This window comes from Solea solea, chromosome 10 (genome assembly GCF_958295425.1).
Source record: "Solea solea chromosome 10, fSolSol10.1, whole genome shotgun sequence".
Taxonomy (NCBI): Eukaryota; Metazoa; Chordata; class Actinopteri; order Pleuronectiformes; family Soleidae; genus Solea; species Solea solea.
The window spans coordinates 5,511,520-5,534,331 of NC_081143.1; the positions used below are offsets into that span (position 1 = coordinate 5,511,520).

Sequence of the window (22,812 nt, forward strand, 5' to 3'; positions counted from 1 at the left end):
TTTCTGTGAAACCGATGAACTGTGAAACAAACTATTTCATCTCCGTTTTCCTCAAACATTTAATTGGAGTCACATATTTAGGTGGCAAAATAGCCATAGGTTATCAGAAATGATGTATATTCTCTTGCAACAATGCAAACACAAAACTGTTTTGTTTGTAGTTGTATTTTTCAGTTCTGATATGGCTTTTCATTATTTTTTATACAAGATGTTTTATTTCTGTTTTTGTCAATATAAAACCTCAGTCTAAGTGTTGGTGATTCATCCTCTGGTTTGTCACATATTTTGATAAAATGATGCTTGGTACTAAGTCTGAGTTTAAAATGACTTTTGGGGCTGGGTATGTTCGACCCTGATCATCCCATGCCAGAAACAAACTCATCACTTTCTGTGCAACTACATAATTCATGCTCTTGTCACTTAGTTGATTGTATTATGTACCAGAAATAATGCCACCATGTTAACAATGTGCCATTAACTGTGATTCCCAGGCTTCTCATTCTTTTCATCTTTTCTGCAAATGCAAAAATAACTTTGGCCTACTTCTGCTTCTCTCTCTCTTGTATGTGTTACCTGTTTTCCAGCATAAACACCGACCTTGTCAGGACAAGTGGTCCTCATGGAGATGAAACACTGGTCCTAATGAGGCAGAGCATAATTTCTGAGGAACTGGTTAAGTTTAGTGTTATTTGAATTGTGGTTAGGTTAAGGTTAGGGTTTGCCATTATCTGGTTATGGTTAACACCTTGAATGGAAGTCAATGCAGTGTCCTATTAAGAATAGCTGTGCTAACCTGTGTGAGTGTGTATATGCCACGCACCTCAGGATTTAACTTGTAGCTGCTGCTGTCATTCACTCAGACTGAGCAGGGCAAAGCCATCCTCCCTGAGTGCCGAGACCAAGCGAGAGGGGTCAAATTACCACTGCTGGCACTGAAATACCCCAGAGGTCTTTGGCTTGATTTTCATGGCAGAAGTGAATGCACATGTCCCTTTTAATAGTCCCTTTTTCCTATGTGTGTTTGCTGTATTTCAGTCTCTGCTCTTAACACACAACCAGTAGTAGTAGTCAACCACCTCCACCCCTACAACCACCGACCTGCCTCCTCCACATGCTACTGAAACAAAACACAAACGCACTGGTCTGACTCGCCTTCAGTACAGCACTTGCCTCAGTCGGTAAATTATGCATGACCATGGTGTAAATCTTTCAAAGGCCTGGAGTCCAGCCTTAATAAACATGACGTGTGTGAGTGTATGAGTCTGTGTGCTTGTATTTGTTACGTCTTTAGGACCTTGTCTGGCATAAACACTGGCCCTCATGGGGCAGAACCTCATTTCCGAGGTTAAGGCTAAGGCTATTTAAACTGTGGTTAGGTTAAAATTAGGGTTAGACATGAACTGCTAATGGTCACATTAGGGATAATGCTTTGTTTAGTGAGGGGAAGACAATGCAGTGTCCTGAGAAGTATAGCTGTGTTTGTGTGTGTGTGAGAGAGAAAGAGAACAGAATGATGAAAGACAAGAAAAAGGGGATGCTACTGGGAAACATCTGGTTATCGCTTATATAATGAAAAACAATGGACTATTTTCATAGCTGCAGATAGGGATGTAACGATTACCGGTATGACGATAAACCGCGGTAAAATTCCCGACGGTTATCATACCGTTTCAAATTTTAATTATCGTTAAAACCGTGATTGATTACCGCAACTGATTACCGAAAAACTCACAGTGATACTGCTCATTTCCTGGAGAAGCAGCAGCACCTGAACGGCACTCGCTCAAGCGGGCGCGCATGCGCAGTTTGCACCGTCTGTCCAGCGACAACACGGCTGAAGCCACCTGCGCTCCAGAGATTACCCCCCGTAAAATCAGAAGTCTGGGCATATTTTGTATTTTTAAACGATGTTGAGGGTAAAATAATTGAAGACAATCAATCCTTGTGCAGGAAATGCAAAAAAAAAATCTCCGCGAAGCCACTTCCAATATGATGAGCCATCTCCGTGACCACCACACACAACTTTTCAGCGGGTAAGTCAACAAAAACGGGATTTCGGAATAGTGGGAAACGTCATGGTTTGTCTCGCGAAAGCGAGTAGTGTGCAGACGACAGGTACCGTAGCAGACCAAAATGTGTTTGTTTCTGTGTTTTTTTATTTTATTTTTATGCTGTGTACGACCGCTGCTACTTAATTATTATCCGACACAGAGTGAGGACCTGTGTGTGTGTGTGTCAGTCAGTCAGATGATAATTAATAATAATAATAATAATAATAATAATCATATAATATAAAATATCTTTTTTTAAAGAAAACTTGGTTAAAAGATTTCAGTGTGTGTGTGTTCAGTTCTTTTGGAACATTTTGAACACATCTAACAATACCGTGATAATATTGATAACCGTGATAATTTTGGTCACAATAACCGTGATATGAAATTTTCATATCGTTACATCTCTAGCTGCAGATGAGTGTGTATGTGTGTGTGTGTTTGTACACAGCAGAGCCGTCCATAAAGGTTGGAAATAAATCACAAATAAATTAAAGTGAACAGAAACTGTGGAAGCAGGTTGAGCACTAATAATGAAAATGCAAGATATTTTAACAGTCAAATTATGAAATGTTTGTGATTCTCTGAGATTACTTGTGTTTGTAGAAACATGCATCAGATTAGGAGCAGTGGAGATGGAGAGAGTGTCTGCAGGTTAATGGTGCTAATCTGGATTAGATGTCTAAATGTTGTCAGTCAAACCTGTCGTCTGTCTATTGATCGTTGGCTGCTGGTTACACAACAGATCCAGAAAGTAGTGAGTGTGCGTGGGTTGGTGGTGTCATGGTAGTTTATGTCATTGTTAGTGTCCTGAATTCCTAAAACAGGCGTTGAAATGAGAGGATTGAGGTTATGACTGCATGCATCTAAATCAAGGTCCTGCGTTTGGGAATGAGGACACAGAGTGGTGTGTCACTGACCTGGTGAGGGGAGGGGTAAGCATTGCAGCAGCATGGAGGGACAGAGTTAGGTGCAATCACAGGACTGGAATATGAAATATCTGTGCTGTCCTGAGCAGATTATGCCCTCAAGCAGCCAGCTTTCTGAGATTATTGATCTTCAAATAGGGCTGCAACCATTATTCGATTGCTAAATTGATAATCAATTATTCTGTTTTTGTTTTTTTTAATAATTAAAACAAGCTTTCTGATTTTTCAGCTTCTTAACTGTGAAAGAAATCATTAAAACTGAAATATTTTGGTCTAAAAACATCATCATTTCAACCTGATCACTTCCTGATGGGTTTATTAAAAACTGTTTTGATGAATAATGAACAAAAATGAACAAAAGAAACAAAAAACAATTTCATCATTGTTCCAAAAAAAGCATCAGGTTCCAGTCTACATCTATGTCCATTACATCTGTCTCTTCCTGTCCCCCTTCCCAAGGCTGTCACTGGGAAGAGCTTTGGAGAGAAGGACTTCCGCAGTGCACTGGAGAACGGCATCCTGTTATGCGAGTAAGCCTGTGACTCCACTTCACATTTTTGATGTTTGAAGTAGAGGCGACATATATGGACTTGCCCTCAGAGTAAATCTCTCCTTCTGCCATCCTCGTCTATGCAGGCTGCTGAGTGTAATCAAACCAGGCCTAGTCAAGAAGATCAACAGACTGCCCACCCCCATCGCTGGACTGGTAACAAGACACTCTCTAGTCAAGGAAAGCCCCCTCTCCATCAAGTGATAAACTGACTGTCTCTGCTCTCCTGTGGTTTCCTTTAGGACAATCTGTCAGTCTTCCTGCGGGGCTGTGAGGAATTGGGCCTAAAGGGCTCCCAACTATTTGACCCCGGAGACTTGCAGGACACTTCTATACGAGCGAATCTCAAGTAAGTGTTTCACTGTTGCTGTCTTCTGTTCCTGTAAATGTTAATTTTAGTGTATTACATGATAGTAACACATTTTTTCTCAACAGAGACTCTGACTGCAATCGCAAACTAAAAAATGTGAGTTGTCGTCACTCTTTTTTCTTGCATACTGAAATACTGGCGTGTGTCGCATTTGTACAATTCAGCAACTCCACATCTCTGCGTCACAGGTGCTGAACACAGTGTTCTGGCTGGGTAAAGCTGCCAGCGGCTGTGCCTCCTACAGTGGCCCTACTCTCAACCTCAAGGAGTTTGAAGGGCTTCTTGCTCAAATGAGGATGGTGAGTGAACACTGGGATGAGGACACAGAGGGGGAGCAGACAGAATGACTGATAAGAGTACAGAGGAGGTTCGGGGGATGGATTTCTTTTTTTTTTTTTTTTTTTAAGTTTCCTGTCTTTGTTTGGGTGCAGGAGAAAGAAGAAAAACACATTTTTGTTTTCGTTACACCACAACTACTCCTGTTTCACAGAGCGACGGCCCTAATTAGTGCGGGAATGACCACAAAGTGTCGCAGGAAGTCATTCCTGCCTGGGGTCATCAGACTTTACAATCAATTTCCCCCTCAGCGTGTCAGACACCAGACACCCTGAGTCATGAGATCAGTCTTGGACTGACACTTGTGTGTGTGTGTATATATAGACTGCATATAAATATTTAATGTAGTCTTTTGGTTTGCTCGTTGATACCAACCAGGAATAAAGAATATATTGAATACCTGGGGACAACTCCGCTGTTTGCAAAAGCACCTTATTTGAATGGAAGTCTATGGAAATAAGCTAATTTATAATAAAGATTTTCCTCTGGAGTAAATGTCTCAGTATTAAATTCCAGGTCTTCAATAGAACACAGTGGCAGTTTTCAAATAATATTCCTATTTAGAGGATCTTTATCTGTATGTGGAACCAAATCGCAATATACATTATCTGAAGGTACTGTACATACTAAGGCAGAAACCTTTACAATATTATAGAGAGAAAAAAAACCCAACAGTTCACACAATGAGAAAAGTACTATGCATCCGTGGAGAGAAAAAAACAGGAATAAATCTCTGACAACTCTAACATGTGCGGCCATCTGCCTCAACTGGTTGGGGTGAAAGGAGAAATGGGAGACAGATGAGAGCTATATTAAACTTTATTTAATATTCTAGTTATTGTAATTCTTTGGTCTGTCTGTACATATTTCTGTTATTTTAATGAGTCGTTTCTTATTAGCAATATTGAGGGATCTGTGGAGAAAAGGGGCTTTAAAAATGGGAGACTGGATATGAGTTCAGAAAGAAGAAGCTTGACTCTGTAAAATGTGTCTGTAGGAGAGTGAGGAAGGAGGTGACAGTCCACAGAAGAGAAGTGTTAGAGACAGCGGCTACGACTGCTGGGACTCAGAGAGGAGTGACTCTCTTTCTCCACCACAACACACTCGTGACAACTCCCTGGACAGGTGAGAGACATCTGTCAACACACACAAGTACACGCATACACATACATGACTTAAGTAAGACTTAAGGTTTTTGAGTGTTTATATAAAGCTTACATTTGCCCCATGGGTTAATTTAGTTGTTACATTGTGAAAATAATATATTTACTCATCAATGTTTTTTTTGTTTTGTTTTGGGACAGTCTGGACTCCTTTGGTTCCCGCTCACAGCACAGTCCTTCTCCAGATGTGGTGAATCGAGGCAACAGTGATGGTTGGTCCAGATAAAATTTAAATAAAGATAATAAACAAAAAAATAGTGACATTTTCTGTACTGTGCAAAGAGCTGCAAAAGCTCCCCCAGTGTTTGTTCTGAGTCAAGCTTACTGCTACTAACTACTTATATAACTCCCATAAGAGAGCGTAAAAAAACCCAAGCTATCCCTTTAAAGCAGCAATACAAAACCACTCATCCATAAATAGTCTGACTACAGTTCAGTAACATTTTGGAGTTGTGGGCAGTCAAGCTGGCTGTGTGGACAACAGCTGAACATCTCAGCCTGTGTGTGTGTACTTGTATTTGTTGCCTCTGTAGAAACGTTTCTGGCTTTAACACTGACCTTGTCAGCACCAGCTGTCCTCATGGAGAACAAAACAGGGTCCTAATGAGGTAAAAACTCATTTTTGGGGGAACTGGTTAAGTTTAGGACTAACCTTAACATAACTAATGTAAGTGTAAGGCATTAACTACTTATGGTTAAGGTTAGGTTTAATACTTTGTTTAGGTTGTGTGTGTGTGTGTGTGTGTGTGTGTGTCTGTGTCTGTGTGTGTGAGACCCAGACATCCTGTTTGTGTGCTGCCCAAGACAAGTGTGAGATTAATTCTCTGTCCTCACACTGCACTTTAGAGGATATGTAGATTTATGCATTCTTCTGTGTAATGGTGCTTTAAATTTTCATAGTTTTTGTTGTTGTATTTCAGCAATACTCACTAATTATTTGCTGAAATTTGGGAACAAATCCAAATTGGGTAATAAACACAACTGGTTAGATGATCGCAGAAGATTGTAAACAAGGCAAACGTTTTTACCGAAAACTGTATATACTCTGTCTTGCGATGACTGAAGAAATATGTTTTATTATAAATTTTGATTCTTGAACTTAAACAAGTGTAGCCTTCTGTCTGCACTTAGGGTATTGTAAGTGCTTTTTATCACGATATACGATAATATCCTATATTGTCCCATCACAAGCCTGATTTAGAGTATTAGTGATTCAAGTTGCTAATGGCATGTAATCAGAGTTTATTATGTAATGACCATTTAAATGCTGACATACTGTCTAACCTCACTCTCTTGTTTCTCTTTTCCACTTGCTGCTCAGGGCGAGGTAGCGACTCGGAGGCTGATGGTCCCAACAGGAAGCCAGATGTACGGAAGGACGACATGTTGGCCAGGCGGACTGCCAGCAGCGATTCAAGAAGCTCCATCCCGTTCAATCAGTTTCTTCCCAATCGAACAAACGCCAGCTCCTACATCCCAGCTCCCCGACGAAAACCCCATGCTGAGGAGGGAGAGCAACGAAGGTAACACATTAGTGCGACTGATTAGGAAATGTCTGGTATCGGGAACTGGCAGAAGAACAAAAAACACATCATTTTCATGATATCTAATCTTTCCCTGCAATCACACACTGTTCCCCAGTCACACTCAAGCCACTGTAGAGCAGGACAAAAGAACTGGACCGCACCACAAAACTCCCAAAACTGTCACTTGGGCCCTTGAGAACAATGGGGAAAAAGTAAAACAGGAAGAGGAGAGAGTGACCCAGGAGGTGTTGGAGCAGAGGCGGCTGCAGAAGTTGGAGAAGGCAGGAATAAAAGTTCTGCCTGCTGCTGCTCGCTACAGCAGGTCAGAGCGGATGGTCATGTGACCTGTTGCCTTTTTTGCAGCTCTGCAGTTTTGGTCGTGTTCACTAACGCTCACTTGTGATGGTCATTTTGTGGTTTGCTCTGACAATGCGGCTGCGTCTCACTGGTTTCAGCAGTCTGGGATTTTGTGTGGTACTGATTTGTGGAGCGACTGATAACTAACTGCTTAATGTTGATTGTTGGTGTATGTGGGACAGAGATTGGTTTGAATCGTGTCAGTTGCTTACAGTGGAAAAAAAAGTCTCAGTGGAAAGAATTTGCTGCCTGACTGAGAGAGTGGTTTTGGGTTGGTGTGTCAAAAACCCTCCTTATCTGAAGCATGTCTCCAACTAATCAACAGAAGCTGCTATGAAGAAATATGGGCACAAGCGAATGTTGCACGTTGCTCACAGTGTGGCACGTTGGAATTTTGTATCATTTCTGAAATGACCGTTTTACGTCATACCATCTCCAACTCCAGCCCCCCAACAATGGATAGACAGGAAGTGAGGTCGCCGTCACCAAACATCATCCTTCGCCGAGATAACGACTTTTTGAGCTCACAGAAATCTGCTCGGGAGTCCTCCTCTGAGGGGGAGGAGGAGTCAGCAGCACAGAAAGTTCCAGATGTTCGGAGGGATGACCTGGCGTCCAGACGGGCTCATCACAGTGCTGTTGCTCCCAAGGTGCACCAGTTTGTCCCTTCACCTGTCTGTAGCAAGAAAGACCAAGAGCGCTGGGAGGGCATCAGACGAGCCTCACAGCAAACTCTGCAGGAGAAGGAGACCAGGTTCGCCCGTGTGTGTGTGTGTGTGTGTGTGTGAATTTTTCCTTCCATTTCCTCTCACTCACTTCTCAACTCTTTTTTCTGTTTCCCTGCTTTTCTGTTTTCTCTCTGTGGCTGTTGTTGTGGTCACTTGTGGTTTGATGTGTGTGCTCACTTGGATTTGTAACATGTGCTGTGTGCGGCCTCTGTACTGGCCTTGTGATTGGACAGTGAGAAGGAAGCAACCCCTGACATCATTACTCGCAGAGACAACTCTTTCCTGAACTCTGCCTCTCACCACGAGGAAGAGGAGGATGAGGAGGAAGAGGGCAGGGTTAAGGCGATGCCTAACAAGCAGAAGGACGACCTGGCTCATAGGCGGGCTCAGAGTCGGACCCTCCCCCACAGGGATGGACCCGTTAGTTTTGTTTCTGCCTCCATCAGCCAGGCAGATATGAAGAAATGGGAGAGATTGAAGATGACTGAACCCAGGTGCCCAACACACACCCTGCTTCAGAACACACACAGTACAAAGCACTTAATGCTGATGTATGCCAAGAGTGTTGTGAGCATGGAAGCTGATCAGAGAACGTACGTGAGTGAGTGAGTGTGCCTTTGTTCCAGTGTTCATTGAAGACAGAGTAGATCTACAGACATAAAGCAAATATACCTTTTAAACCTTTATCCAATAGCAGTTTAAATATGAGCAGGTGTTAATAGACAACACAATATTAGAGCTGCAACTAACGTTTATTTTCATAATCGATTGCTCTGTCGATTATTTTCTCGATTAATGGATTAATCGCTTGGTCCATAAAATATCAGAAAACCTTAAAAAATGTTGGGCGGTGTTCGTCAAACCTGGAAATGATGATGTTCTCTCAAATGTCTTGTTTTGTCCACAAACCAAAATGATTCACTTTTAATGATTTCTTTGTTATCCAGAGCAAAGAAAAGAAGCTTAAGAAGCTTAAACAATCAGAAATCTTGTTTTAATCATGAAAAAAGCTTCAACCGATTAATCGATTATCAAAATAGTTGTCGATTAATGTAGTAATCGATTAATAATCGATTAATTGATTAATTGGTTCAGCTCTACACAATATTCTAATGGTGAGACTGCAGCGTGTGGCAAACACAGTCTCACCTCTCCTTTCTCCAAATGCTGCCATAAACTACGGTGGCCTTCACATACCAGAATGGATGTAAATACTCTTTTACACCTCTCCTCACTCTCTCTGCTTTCTCCTCTACATTCTTCTTTGTTTGTTTTGGTTTAAGCATCGGATTCACGCGGGCAGAGTCGTTCTTCCTCATTTGCATAGAAAGCCTGTGCTTCCAAATATGAAATGGACGGCATGTTTCTGCTGTAGAAACGTGTCAGTGCAAGAATCAAATAACCACTATTTTAAAGCGATTATACACTTATACAAACAATTATATTTTTTATTCACTTTCTATATTACATTTCTGCCAATGAAGCTTCCTTACATTTTTACAAAAATTCCCAATTTCCAATTTTTTCAGGAGCAGAAAAGTAGAAGCAACAGAGGATTACATTTGATTAGACACAAGAACATCTCTGTAGATGAATGCAGAGAAATATGTTATGAGTAATTGAACGTCACAGAGGTCTACACGAGTCAGATTTGAGAACGTTCTTCCCTCCTCTAACAGTCTTTAATCGTTCATTCAGAAATATTAGCATACATATTTGTCCACTTTATGTCTTCATTTTCTGCACAGACTTTGTGTCCATCCTCTCCTTGTCTAAGTTCTCTCTCCATGTTCTCATCTGCCTGTTTATTTTCCTCATTATTGTGCACTTCAGTCCTCTTCAGTCTTCTCTGACACACATTGAAACAAAGTAGGGAATTGGCCAGTGTGTATGAGACTCTGTGTGTGTGTGTGTGTGTGTGTGTGTGTGTGAGAGAGAGAGCAAAAAAGAACAGAGGCGACTGTTGGCTGTGAGCTCTGCTCTGCTCTGCCTTTGTTTTTTTTCTCCCTTGCACTGACGTCATTAGATAGGATAAAGAGTTTGTTGTGTTCACAGTGGAGCAGGAAAATGTGGCTACCTATAAAGTGGATGGAAAGCTTGCCATGTACGTGTGAATGCACTGGTGTGTTGAAGTGACAGTGAAGTACACAACCCCATGCTTTTGCACTGTTTTGTTCATCCACACTTCCTGTTTGATTCATCATTTCCACCTCATCCTTCCTTTGTCTGATTCTCTGTCTGTGGTTGCTCATGATTTCTTCTCCCCCTGCTCTTTTCCTGGCTGTCGTTGCTGTTTTGTGTGTGCGTCTTCACGTGTGAGGGTGTCACATCTCCAGTGAGGGTAACCCGGCACCTGTGTGTCAGGCTTGTCTGGAGAAAAGTTATGGAAGTCCTTTCAGCAGCTCAGCAAGGGCTGGACGAGGTCACAGCAAAGTTGTGACTTTTGGGGGCGTGACTGAGATCAAGCAGCCAATAGACACAGTCACATCAAATGAAGGGGAGGAGACAGAATTGCTAAGACGACTCCTTTCCAAGGCAACTGTAGCCATGCCTACCATTGGCCTGGGCTCCCAGCTTTCAGAGCGGGAACGCAGGTATGGACCAGGCCAAATACAAGACAGCCTAGTCTAGTCTGTAGTGGCTTGAATCCAATGTGACGTGCATTATTATAGACTGCATCGAGGAATAAACAGGTCATTTTCTGTTGCATTCCTCATTAGTTCCAATTAATTGCTTGCCATTTTTATTTTGGAGAAATGTCATACATGCCAAACATATTTGAATGAGTAAATTAGGTTGTTTGGCTCTCTGTGCTGCACTGATTTGCTTGTAGTTTTTTTTAAGAAACAAAGGTACACGCACATACTCAAACACACACAGGTGCATGTAAACCTTAGTGTGGTTAACGACCAGTGCTGCATTTTTGAGGCCAATATAGTGTTTAAAAATAGAATTTTAGTACTAGTAAAAAGACAAAGTGATGGAGACACAATGTCGAAACTACCTCAAACATCTCTTTGTCTTTTCTTTTCTGCTGTCATTCAGCATTTGTTATTCTGAAAAGCTTCTCTAAATGCACATCTCTGTTTTAGTCTGATATTATAACACAAACGCTTCTTGCATCATGTTCAAAGTGTTATTTGAAATTGTGACATAAGCACATTTTACATTTTCTTTACTAAATCTTTTTCACACAGAGTTTCATGGGTCATACCATGTTGCATTTCACCACGCACATTGCTCATGTATGTGACAAGTAATGTAGTAAATCCTTGAACCTCTCTGTTGAATGTTTTGGGCATTTTGAAGTGAATTACTGGTTAAAGGAGATTCACTCTATGGATAAAGGTTGTCACATGACTCTGATGGACTTGAGTGGCTCAGATTTCCATCAGACGTCAGTGTTTCAGTTGACTTGCATCACTTTGGCATGTTTTTCTTTTTAAACAAATGTTGTTGTTGTTGTTGTTGATGAGAGTCTCTCTTTACTACTTGAAAATGCAGTTTGCTCTGAACTCTAAGGGATCTGCTTTTCTGCATGTATATGCCTGGACTTCAGTTTGGCTTTTGATCATCAGTCTTTGTTGAAGTGTTAGAACTTTATATGATGCTCTCACAGCCAGGTGGATGGAGCTGACCTCAGTCAAACTACGCCTCCTTCTGCTGATCTCCCACCATGGACCCGTGTGCTTGCTCAAACTCCCGCTGAGCTGGACGCTCATCTGGCTCAGTACGAAGGGAGAACAGAGGAGGAGGATGAGGACGACGAACAGGAGAGGATCCCAGATCTTCAGAAAGACGATATGATGGCAAGGAGGACCGGAGTTTTCCATAAACAAAGCACTGCTACAGTGAGTTACAACCGTTTCCTGCCTCTGCCTGCCACCAAACGCTGCACTCAGGGCGAGGACACTGCTGATGCTGCTCCGCGAAACAAAAAGCAAGTGCAGACTGACAGAAACAAGAAACTGAACGCCAGGTGGGCTGGGATTTGTGTTGGACTGTGTCTAACAGTGTGCAGAGAGCACTAACACGCTTGATTTGGTTTGCATCCTCAAAGAGATTCATGTTGAATATTTAGTTATTTTAATTGCAAGAGTTTCTTTCATAGAGTGGAGCAAGAAGAACAGCCCAGAGTTCAAACAGAAACTCTACTGCCCGATTTGATGGCAACATCTCACAGCAAACAGGAATATGACGATGATGAGGATGAGTATGATGAGAATGAGCCTGTGCCTGACCTGGAGAAGGACGACATGATGGCACGAAGGACTGGATTGTTCCAAAAACCAGTTGCACCTAGAACAAACCAGTCCTTTAGCCAGTTCCTGCCTGTTCCTGGATCAGTCAAATATAACGTCAGCCCAGTGTCTGCAATGAAGCAGCTCCGCAGCAGACCCAAACACGCAGAGAAGATGCCTAGTGAAAGGTATTTACTGTGTCTGAATGACGGAGAGATTGTGGTTTTCAGCTACTGATGCTAACAGCATATTTGACTGGTGAAGATTAAAAGTTTAACCATGTTTTATGTCTTGCAACTCTAAAATTAATTCACCCCCGTGGATGGTCTGTTTGATCGTGATTTGATGATGATATGTTGGTTTCAACATGTGTGCTTGTCTAGCTGAATGATTGATGTGGTCTCATTTTTATTATTTGTAAATCAAAGGACTGATGGATTTGATTTGTTGTTGTGCTTGTGGACACTCGCAGCTCTGTTGCTCACATGGTTTGGCTCAGCTTGTGCTCGGTTTGGACTCATCTGGCCTTTGATGTGTCAGTGACGCCTAACTTTGGCTTTGTTTGGCGTTTCGGCTTGAATAGTTTAGTTGCATTTGAATCAGCTGTGAACTGTGCTTTGAGTGTAAATCAGCACTGATGAAAACTGTTGCTGCACTATGATCTCCCTAAATAACAGAAGGCTTATACAAGTCTATAATTACATCATAAGTTTTGAGGAAAGAATTTCGTCTAATGATAGAGAGACTAAATATTTCTTTGACAGAACTGCTGTGGTTTTTATTCAGTTGTTGTTAATGGAGCTTTTATTCTCCACATATGTGAACCTGCCTGAAGTCATTTCACATTTTTGTGTGTTCATTTCTGCTGCTGTGGATTAAAAAAGACCACAAGGCTTTGAACACTCGTCAGCTCTTATTTTTCCTATAATTTGTACAAATTTATTACACACTACAAATTATTGACCTGTAAAAAACAAATCCAGCAACACTGATCATTTTGGTTTTATTTCATCAGATTTTGAAATACATATCTTTTTATGTTAGTCAGAGACAACTCCATATAACCTATTTATTTAAAAAGAAAATAATCCAATGTACAGTCACTGTAGTACACTGTCAATAGTTTTATTAGGGACCTTTAAATTAGTAATTCAGTGTTGTGGCGAGAAGTGAAGTGCAGCTGCAGTTTGTTGTCTGTTGTTTGTGACGCCGTCTCAATTCACCATTTAAGCTGTGTTAGTAATCTTGGCCTTGTCACTGGATTTTAGCAGCATCGTTGCCATAGCAGCTGAACTTCAGGTCCCGCCCCCCACTACCCCAACCATCCCCAAGTGTGCAAAGCTGAGGGAGAGGCAGGAAGTGGAGGAGGAGGATATTAAACAAGAGGGAGACATTACAGCCCCTTTCACCTCTGTCACAGATGTGACTGACCCCATCTCTTCTCCATCACTCACCCTTTCACCTCCCCCACCACCTCCTGCTGCTCCTGCTGCTCCTGCTGCTCCTGCTTCTTCTCACATCTCTAAAGTGGAGGCAGAGTTGAGAAAGATGAGTGTGGAGGAAAAAACTGAGGAAAGAGAGGAGAAACCCTTCTGGCAGGATGACGATGATCTACCTCCAATGATGTGAGATGCCCGTTGAAGCGTTTTGCATAATGTCTTCACTTCCATTCTCAGATCTGTTCTTTTCTTTATTTTTTTTATCTCACTTGCATCAGATCTGTGAATGAAAGTGAAAAAGTACCAAGCAATTACCACCTGCTGGTGTTTCTGCTGCGACGAGGAAGTCTGCAGCAGATCTACACAACACCATGCTCCCTGTGCCCTCACATGCTCTGTCCTCACATTCACTCTACTCTGTTGTTCTTTTAGGGTGAGCCGACGAGTTGCTTTTATGTCTGAGGACACAGAGTAAGTCTGTCAGCTTGAGCCTGGAAGAGCTTCTGCATGACAACATGTGCTCGCTGTGCACGTTCAGTCAAAAAAATACGAGATACAACAGAATAACTCTTCAAGTCATTACATCATTATTGAATAACATCCAGCTTTTCATTGTCATATTTTGCTTTTCATTTGTCATTTTAATGCAATTCTCTCAACGGTGAAAGACGTGCATTACATGGATAAACGTATAAAACTCAAGTTACCAAACAGTCTGGTCAAAGTCCTACAAGTAAAACTAGTACTGGAGAGCAGGGACACAATAGTATTACCTAAATGTACTTAATCCCCAAAGATTACATTACTTCAGAACACTGGATATTATATTATGGTACTGTACATTTCTAATTAATGCAGTATATCATTAAAATGTTAAAACTGATAAATGTAGAGTAGATTTGAATTACTTTAAACTGAATTTCCCATATAGGATAAGTCGAGTTGGAATTAAAAGTTATACATGAACTGATTCTGCAATATAAGTCATGTTATCAATAGCAAATGAAATCGAGGGGCAAAAACTGAAACAGCAAAAGTGAAGTAAAAACCTAACATTTATTGCATAGAGGAAATGTACTTTTCCACCACTGTTATGTATTTTTTTCTTGTTTGTTTGAATCAGTCAAAGATCAATAAGCAAATACAGTATATTCCACTCATTAAAGTTACTTGTTTATTTGCTGTGTTGTTTTTGTTAGTTTAAAGATCAGTTACATATTTTTTTTTATCATTTGAGGCAACACACAACTAATATCAATCCACCACATACAGAAAAGGTCATAAAGAATAATAATGTAGATTTTGCTGTTTTGGTGGACTGTTATTGGTTGGTATGTTTTCCCGTGTGTTCATATGTTGTAGCAGAAAAGCTGTAATAACCACCAGAATTTCATATATGTGTCATCAGTTTATTTTTTGATCATGGAATGTGCATTAATTTGCAGTGCATATATATCTCTAACATTTTGTTTTGGAAATGCAACCATATGCATGTTGTGTCAAGTCATTACACCATAGTGTCCTGTCTCTTTCCTGTGTAGGAGTGTGAGTATGAGTGACATTCTCAACGAGGAAGAGGCGGAACACTTACCACCGCTGAGCCAATCACGACATGAGCGCATGCATGAACAGCACAACCAGTTTCAGGAAGAGGACGATCCCTGGCGAAATGTGAGAAACTCATGACAGTGATTATTAAATAAAGGAAATATCATATGAATAGACTGAGATGTCCTGTATAAACTCTGCCGACTGTTACTTGACAGGACTTGGCTCGCTGGAAGACTCGCCGTCGCAGCGCGTCACAGGACCTGATCAAGAAAGAGGAAGAGAGGAAGAGGGTTGAGAGAAGGATGAAGGAGCAGGAAAGTGATAGCAACAAGAGGAAAAGCATCAAGACCTACAAAGAGATTGTGGAAGAGAAGTAAGCAGGATATAATGGAACTCATTCAAGTAGAACAAATGTAAACCTTGAATAAATGATTGAACAACAGCAACAGGACCAGATGCTTTTCATGTCTCTGCTTCCTCCTCTTTTCTAGGGAGCGCAGAGAGGCAGAGTTGTGCGAATCCTACAGGAACGCAGCCACTGCAGAGGAAGCAGCCATGGTTTTACAGCGTTATGCTCTCCGCTTCACCATCAGCGATGCAACACTGGACAGTCTGAAACTGCCCAGATCCACCTCACAGCCCATATCTGAACTAAATCAGGTGGATGAAGAGCACAAACCCTCATCGCCTCATGACACGGAAACGTCACAGCCTGCACACAAACCAGAACCAACAGAACCGAGGGTCACCGAAATTGAAGAGACAGAGACAAGTTCAATCACTGAACAACAGGTGTCAGTGTCTGTCTCCACCAGTTCCCCGCCATCTAAAAGTCTCCTCACCACGTTCACAAACATGGAAACATAATCAAATAAAACAACTAACTAACACATACATCATACCAAACAACCGGCTCATTTAAAACAGTTAATGTTTGACCATTTCTTCTCGTTGCAGACCATGCTCATCCTTTCATTCTTGGCTAAATGTTATTTTAATAATATACTCTATGTTTTCTATAATTAAATAACAGTCTCCCTGACTGTATTCTCGCTGCCCAGACCCTTGAAGGTTTTAAGTCTCTCCTTCAAACCTATTTATTTAATTTTGGCGTTTAATACCAATTGAGCTTATATCTTTGTTTTCCATTTATTAATATCATTATTAATAATCGTAGTATTTCATTGGGTCTTACTGTTTCTTCTCTATTTTATGTGTTTTGTCCATTGCTTTGTTTTTATTTGGTATTTACTTATTGTATTTTATGGCTTCCTTTAACTCTTTAAGCATGTAAAGCACTTTTGGGCAACAAGGGCAACAAATTTAACCTATAATTAGCATCACTATATGTTGTCATTTCCATTAGTTTGGTAGTAAATAATATAACCTTAAATCGAGAAGGTAAAATAAGTAATTGTATTAATGTAAAATTTAGTTTGACATGTGTTAAGAGCAATTTAGCAATGGTCAAAAAAGTACAGACATAATTGTTGTGTTTCTGCAGGAGCTCGGCAAGTTAACTATCTACAAACAATAGAGGTGAAATTTGTAATTCTGATCTTTGTGTATATATCCCACTTAGATGGATGGATTGGTGCGCGTGAACGGAGAGGTGACAGAGGATTTATCTGCTCCCACTACACCTGCCTCTCCTCAGCCCTCGCCACAGGGGAGTGAAGACACCACCCCCAAACTGGTGGAGAAAGAGGTTCCACCTAAAGAGACTGTGAAAAATCAGGAGACAACAGAACAGCCACCGCCGCGGCCGCCAATGCCACTGCAGACGGAGAAACCAACCACTGCTACAGGCTCCGCCATCAGCTCTTTGATCGGAGGCCGAAACTGTATCATCACAACAACGATTGTAACAGAGCTGACACAGACTCTCGTGGAGCCTCTTCAACAAGAGCAAAGCAACGAACAGGTAATGCAACAATAACACAGTCTTACACATGGGAGTGGGAATTCTTTTAATTAATTTTCCATCCTGGTGCATTCAGGCGTTTCTGGAAACATGTGACACCTGAGACACGAGATTCTATTCATGAGCTGTGTTGGAGGAAATATAAACCTGCAGACAAACAAGGCACAAACAAGGACATTAGGATAGAGATATTGCAAGTTTAGGAAACACTGAAGATGATTCTTCATCTATGTTGCCACAAAGTGATAAAACAAATTAAATGTAAAGAGAAAAAGATTATTCCCTGATGGGGAATACTATGCCTCATGTGCATAGTAAAAACAATTAATACAACAGGGAAAACACTTCTCTAGACAATGAAAAACAATGATAAATGTTACACAGAGTGCAATCAGTGCAAATGCAACCATTCATGGCAAATTATGACTTTTTACAAGCAGATTTTTACATTTTTCTCAGATGATAAAAACTAAATAAATATTGTTGCAGTCCAATATTTCAATACTTTTGGAAACTAAATGATGTATCACAGTGGACAGAAACACTCTGATGGAGAACGTATGTAAAGCAAGTTTCAAGTGTCTTCAGGTTGATTTTAATAGTGCATTTACATGACCTGAAACAGGTGGCTGCCAGGCAGGTAAAGCGACAACACATTACGACCTCAAGAAAGCTTATGCAATATTTTAAAAGAATGTTAATTAAAGCGGGGATGTGGTTTAGTAATTATTTTAGAATCAGGACAGACATAAATCCACTTCCTGTTGTCTGGCTTTGAGCAAATTTAGATTTATAATGTAGTTAAATAATAAGTGAATGTTCATCTTTCAGGTCAGTGGAACCACTGGTTTGTTTGGGAGCCCAGTGCAGGAAAACAGGGAGGAACCAGTTTCATCGCCCACCAGCATGCAAGAATATTCTCCTACTGTCACAGGTAACACTACTCTTCCTTACATGCTCTCTAATGTCTGTTACTATACAGAGCTGTAATTTATACTCTTGTGCTGCACCTTTTTGTTTTTAGCAGTTGTGAACAAGTTGTGTTTGTCTTCTGCAGAAGGACTTGAGGAGAGCAGTGTGAGTGTGAGTATCTCACTTAAGTTCCTCCTTGTTTCTTTGTCCTGGTTCTCCTTCATTCTTACATTTGAGCCTGTCCTGACCCTTTGTCTCCAGTAGTCACCGTAGTAGAGACTTGTCTTCTCACCTTTCCTCTGTTTCTGTCCTTTCCGTCTGTATACATGTACTGTATGTGTGTGTATGTGTTCCTTTGTTGGTCGTGTCGGGGTAGATTGAAACCCCCATGTTGAACTTGGCTAAACGTGTTAATCACTGGGTCTGGGACCCCAATGAAGAGCGTAACCGCCTGGAAAGGTGGCAACAGGAGCAGGAGCGCCTCCTACAGGTACACTGGTTCAAATTGTGTGCACTGTTCATGCATGGATCCAAGAATGTAGCACGGAAGACACAGCCTCCTCTGGATGTTTGTATACTGTAAATGTGTATTTATGTGTGCGTTTTTGTGCTTACAGTTTTCTAACATGTAAAATGTCTCTCTGCAGGAGCAATACCAGAGAGAACAGGAGAAGCTAAAGAAGGAGTGGGAGAAAGCACAGCTAGAGGTGGAGGAGGAGGAGCGAAAGCACAATGAAGAGGTACAAACTCACAGACGGACACACTTTCACTAAAGAACACTTCTTTCTTCTGGTTGTGTAAGTGTATTTTATCCTTCCTTTTGGGTTTATTGTATTTGCAGGAGAGACGGATTCTGGAGGAGACTATGACTCCCCTCAATCCAACCAGTTTGTTGAACCAGCAGCTTGTGAAGACAGAGACGACTTCATCAGCTCCAGAGGAAATCAACATGGAGAAGAAAAATGTTCCACCTCAGCAAAACGGCCAAAGAGTCTCCACAGGACCTGAGGATCAACATGTATCAAAGCTGCATTTTTTCCAGGGTGAGGATTCACGCAGAAATACTCACAGGCGGTGTCCATATGTTTCAGTGCATGACTCAGGCCCTCTACAAAGTAGTCCTCAAATGATGTTTCCTTCTCTGCATGTGTCATGAAGTTTTTACTCCCTAATGTCTTTCTGTAGATACTGTGAGTGATGATGAACCGTCAAAGAAACAAGAACTGTGGAAAACAGCCTCATTAGACCGCAACCCTCAGCTGAACCAGCCACATGCTGTTAAAAGGTAGGATGGCGCTGAATGTATATGATGTTGTTGTTGTTTGTTATGTTTGCTGATGAATGAAATGACGGCAAGTAATGAGTTCATTAGTCAATGATCCATTCTTCTAAAAACAGTGACTCAGTCATTTCTTGGTATTAAGCTACAGGAATTTATGGAACAGACTGCTGGTTTCTGTTTCTGATTGCTTTCTTTTGTTCACGCATTAAATCATTATCATGTGACATGCATTAGCTATTTTTGGATTCTTTAATTAATTGTTTGAGGCATTTATTTTGAACTCTGGGTGGAGCATGAGACTGCAAGATACTGTGTATACTGTTTGTGAGGTCATTGGAGCAGGTAAACGTGATAGAGGCAGCACAGTGTCTGACCATGTAGTGATGTGGAGCTGTTTCATTTATGTAAGTGTTCAATAAACCTAATTTCAACACCACACATCTTTACTGACCCACGATCAGTAGCTTTGAGTAGCAATAGTCACCACAGCTATTCATGACCTAAGCAAGTGTTTCATACCAGTGCTATAAATTGATTGATTGACTTGTATTGTCTTTGAATTGCAAGCCAAGCTTTTAAATGATGACTAATGCATGGCAGGACAGCATTAGTGTGTTTTATGACCATGTGGTAACCATGGGAACAGTAGATCATTCTGCTGTATAGATGGCTCATCATTTCTGAGCCACTCTTTCGAGGGGAAAGATTTCACTTGTCAAATAGGGTTTATATTAAATTTTAGTTTTTAAATAGATATTTTATGGTTATGGACATTGACTGAAATGTTTGTGTGCTGTTTTTGATCAAAGGTCTGGATCACATGACATTGTAGCAGGCAAACAGCAGTCTTCCTCCGCCTCCTCCTCATCACCATCACCACAGCCTCCTTCACCTAGCAGGTAATGATGACTCATGCACATATGCAGAATAGAAAAGCTACACAGTTTGAGCAGAAGAGACTGAAGTGTGGTGAACTAGGACTAGTATCTGCATTAATGTCTATTTTTATACTGCTGTGTATGTGTTTAGGTGTGTTAGTGGGAAGAGACTGTGCTCTGGCTGCTCCCAGCCTCTGGGAAAAGGAGCGGCCATGATCATCGATACACTGGGACTTTTCTTCCACATACAGTGTTTTAAGGTATTTTTTATTCTGGAACATGCATGTGTACGTATCACTGGAGCCCATGTGTACTTGACAGTGTTCTCCAAGGTCATGCACACATAATTTAACCCATTAGAAGGATTGGTCCAAACAGTGCTTTAAAAATAAAACCCTGTATTTCTCCTCAGTGTGGAGTGTGTAATGGGCAACTGGGTGACGCCACTGCGGGGACTGACGTAAGGATTCGTAACGGACTGCTGAGCTGTCATGAGTGCTATATGGCAACTCGAGGTGAGAAGACACAAAATGAAACAGAAATATGTTAACAAGCTTACAACTAGTTTAAACTGCTCACTATTCACCACATTAAGAATATTATTTGCAAGCATTATTCTTTGTGTATTTAAGGATGTCTTTTCTATGTGTTTATTGATATTATATTTGGAATCATTTGTTTGTTACACAATGATGACCTGTGTGTAATAGTATAATTCACCAAATGACACATCACAGCTTATATATATTTTTATAGTGATTATCTGTCATCTTCTATCAGCTCTGTCAGTTCTCCATGCTTTGCATTTACGGTAATTGATATGAATGTTTATTTTGTGTGTGTGTGTGTGTGCAGGCAGAGGACAGCCCACCACACTATAATGACCTGCATTTGAACTGGATCCCATCAGCACCACACTCTGTGTTTGGGTGTAGAAGGGTTCAAGAAGCTTGAATCATATTCTGGAAAATTCCTGGAATCTCTTTGGAAACCTCTTTTTTTTGTCCCCTAAAATGAACAAACAGCTTTATGGAAGTTTCTGAAAGGAGAACTGACAAGTGGACTTAACTAAACAAAAGCACACACACAGTACAGTACAGTGCTTCTTAACTGTACATGTGTATACACTTCTTGTTTGTGTAGCATGGACATAGTAAAGCAACCATTGTCTTTAGGCCTTTGCACAGTCAAGACAGTAAAATAAGGATCTGTTCTGTCACAATGTTTCACGACAAGCTAAACACTACTGTCTTTAACACAACACTTTCAATAATCCTGATTCATGCTTCTGCACTGATCATGCGACTCCATATCTCAGAACGTGGTGTGGGTTGAAGTATAAGCTGAAGTAGCTTGAAACATTAAAATGCCTTACTCGTCATATTTTATCATTCTTTTTTTTCTTCTTTTGGTTTCGTGTTTACAGTTTTGCATGAAAGAAGAACTTATATATAAGTTATTGTGCGTATTTCTCCGATGGATTGTAAGAGTTTGATTGTTATCCTCTCAACAGCTAAACTTAAACTCTCCTCTCGTATCTTGTACATCGTATTCATCGTCATTTTATAATTTTTGCAAATATGGCTATCTTACACAAGCTATTTCTTTTAGAATTAAAATGTACGGGAATGACAACGCACTATACAAAGTAATAATACTTGTTTTGGATTTTAGATATTTTCCCTTTAAGATGTTTTATCTTGTTGTTTATTCTCATAGACTGACTGCGTCCCAAACAGTGCCTTATGTAATGGATGCGAGGGCTGGTGTACGTCATGTGTTTTTCACACTTACACCGACCTCTAGCTCATTGCATTGTGTGCATGTGTGTTATGAGTGAGTGTGCACTTACATGTATGCAAAGTGTAATTTGACTTGAAGTACAGTTCCATACCAGCAAAAAATGTTACATGGATCACTCCTAATCACCTGATATGTTCTCTTCCATCCTTCTCCAAGAGCTTAACCAATGACACCATCACTTGCTGCTTCCCTGTGAGTTACGGCCTGATAATTTATCAATCGCAATCTCCCGAAAAAAAACCTCTCCTTGTTTGCCTCTCTCAAAAGTGTTGTCTCCCTAAGAGTCTGAGCTGAACTCCTCTGTGTATTATTGCCTCTATCTGGACACTTGACAGTGTCCTCCATCACTCAGAAGAGATAAAGTCCATTGTCTTTTATAGCAAGTGTATGTTTAACAATAAAATATTTTAGATGGGATGCTCTTTGTCTTGCGTTTTTCAAGATGAACCCAGTCAAGGGGCCGAAAGCATTATGATCTTATATATATCATAATGAAAAAGAAAACATGAATACCACAGTATTGAAATACTCCCAAGTGAAAGCAATGTTGTTTTGTAAGTAAAAAATTATGTAGCAGTTATTATTTGGGTCTGAGCACACACAGTGTGAGGGACCCATTTATTATTACATAGATACATTATCCATGTTATTATTACATTTTCTTTTTATTGTTATTTAAATTAGTTGTTTTAATTGTAATTAATTAAATCAATGTAATATTGTAGCTCAATATACATTATGTCATAGTGTCTTGTTGTCCATTTGTTGTTAT

At 40.7% G+C, this 22,812-nt stretch overlaps 1 protein-coding gene across 1 annotated transcript in view; it reads left to right on the forward strand.

Moving 5' to 3' along the window:
- LOC131466723 (LIM and calponin homology domains-containing protein 1-like) overlaps positions 1–22,457 on the forward strand; it is a 28,970-nt gene extending 6,513 nt beyond the window's left edge. Inside the window, exons 2-31 of the mRNA XM_058640159.1 lie at positions 3,440–3,510; positions 3,617–3,686; positions 3,773–3,879; positions 3,966–3,996; positions 4,089–4,199; positions 5,234–5,361; positions 5,541–5,611; positions 6,721–6,922; positions 7,041–7,247; positions 7,728–8,036; positions 8,244–8,504; positions 10,347–10,604; positions 11,630–11,989; positions 12,122–12,439; positions 13,520–13,876; positions 14,123–14,161; positions 15,232–15,361; positions 15,457–15,614; positions 15,733–16,093; positions 16,824–17,165; positions 17,997–18,099; positions 18,190–18,248; positions 18,454–18,567; positions 18,725–18,817; positions 18,919–19,120; positions 19,263–19,362; positions 20,169–20,258; positions 20,389–20,497; positions 20,650–20,752; positions 21,093–22,457. Coding sequence (XP_058496142.1) covers positions 3,440–3,510; positions 3,617–3,686; positions 3,773–3,879; positions 3,966–3,996; positions 4,089–4,199; positions 5,234–5,361; positions 5,541–5,611; positions 6,721–6,922; positions 7,041–7,247; positions 7,728–8,036; positions 8,244–8,504; positions 10,347–10,604; positions 11,630–11,989; positions 12,122–12,439; positions 13,520–13,876; positions 14,123–14,161; positions 15,232–15,361; positions 15,457–15,614; positions 15,733–16,093; positions 16,824–17,165; positions 17,997–18,099; positions 18,190–18,248; positions 18,454–18,567; positions 18,725–18,817; positions 18,919–19,120; positions 19,263–19,362; positions 20,169–20,258; positions 20,389–20,497; positions 20,650–20,752; positions 21,093–21,118 — 4,890 coding nt within the window. The 3' untranslated portion in view covers positions 21,119–22,457. The remainder of the gene's footprint in view (positions 1–3,439; positions 3,511–3,616; positions 3,687–3,772; positions 3,880–3,965; positions 3,997–4,088; positions 4,200–5,233; positions 5,362–5,540; positions 5,612–6,720; positions 6,923–7,040; positions 7,248–7,727; positions 8,037–8,243; positions 8,505–10,346; positions 10,605–11,629; positions 11,990–12,121; positions 12,440–13,519; positions 13,877–14,122; positions 14,162–15,231; positions 15,362–15,456; positions 15,615–15,732; positions 16,094–16,823; positions 17,166–17,996; positions 18,100–18,189; positions 18,249–18,453; positions 18,568–18,724; positions 18,818–18,918; positions 19,121–19,262; positions 19,363–20,168; positions 20,259–20,388; positions 20,498–20,649; positions 20,753–21,092) is intronic.
- The last annotated feature ends 355 nt before the right edge of the window (positions 22,458–22,812 follow it).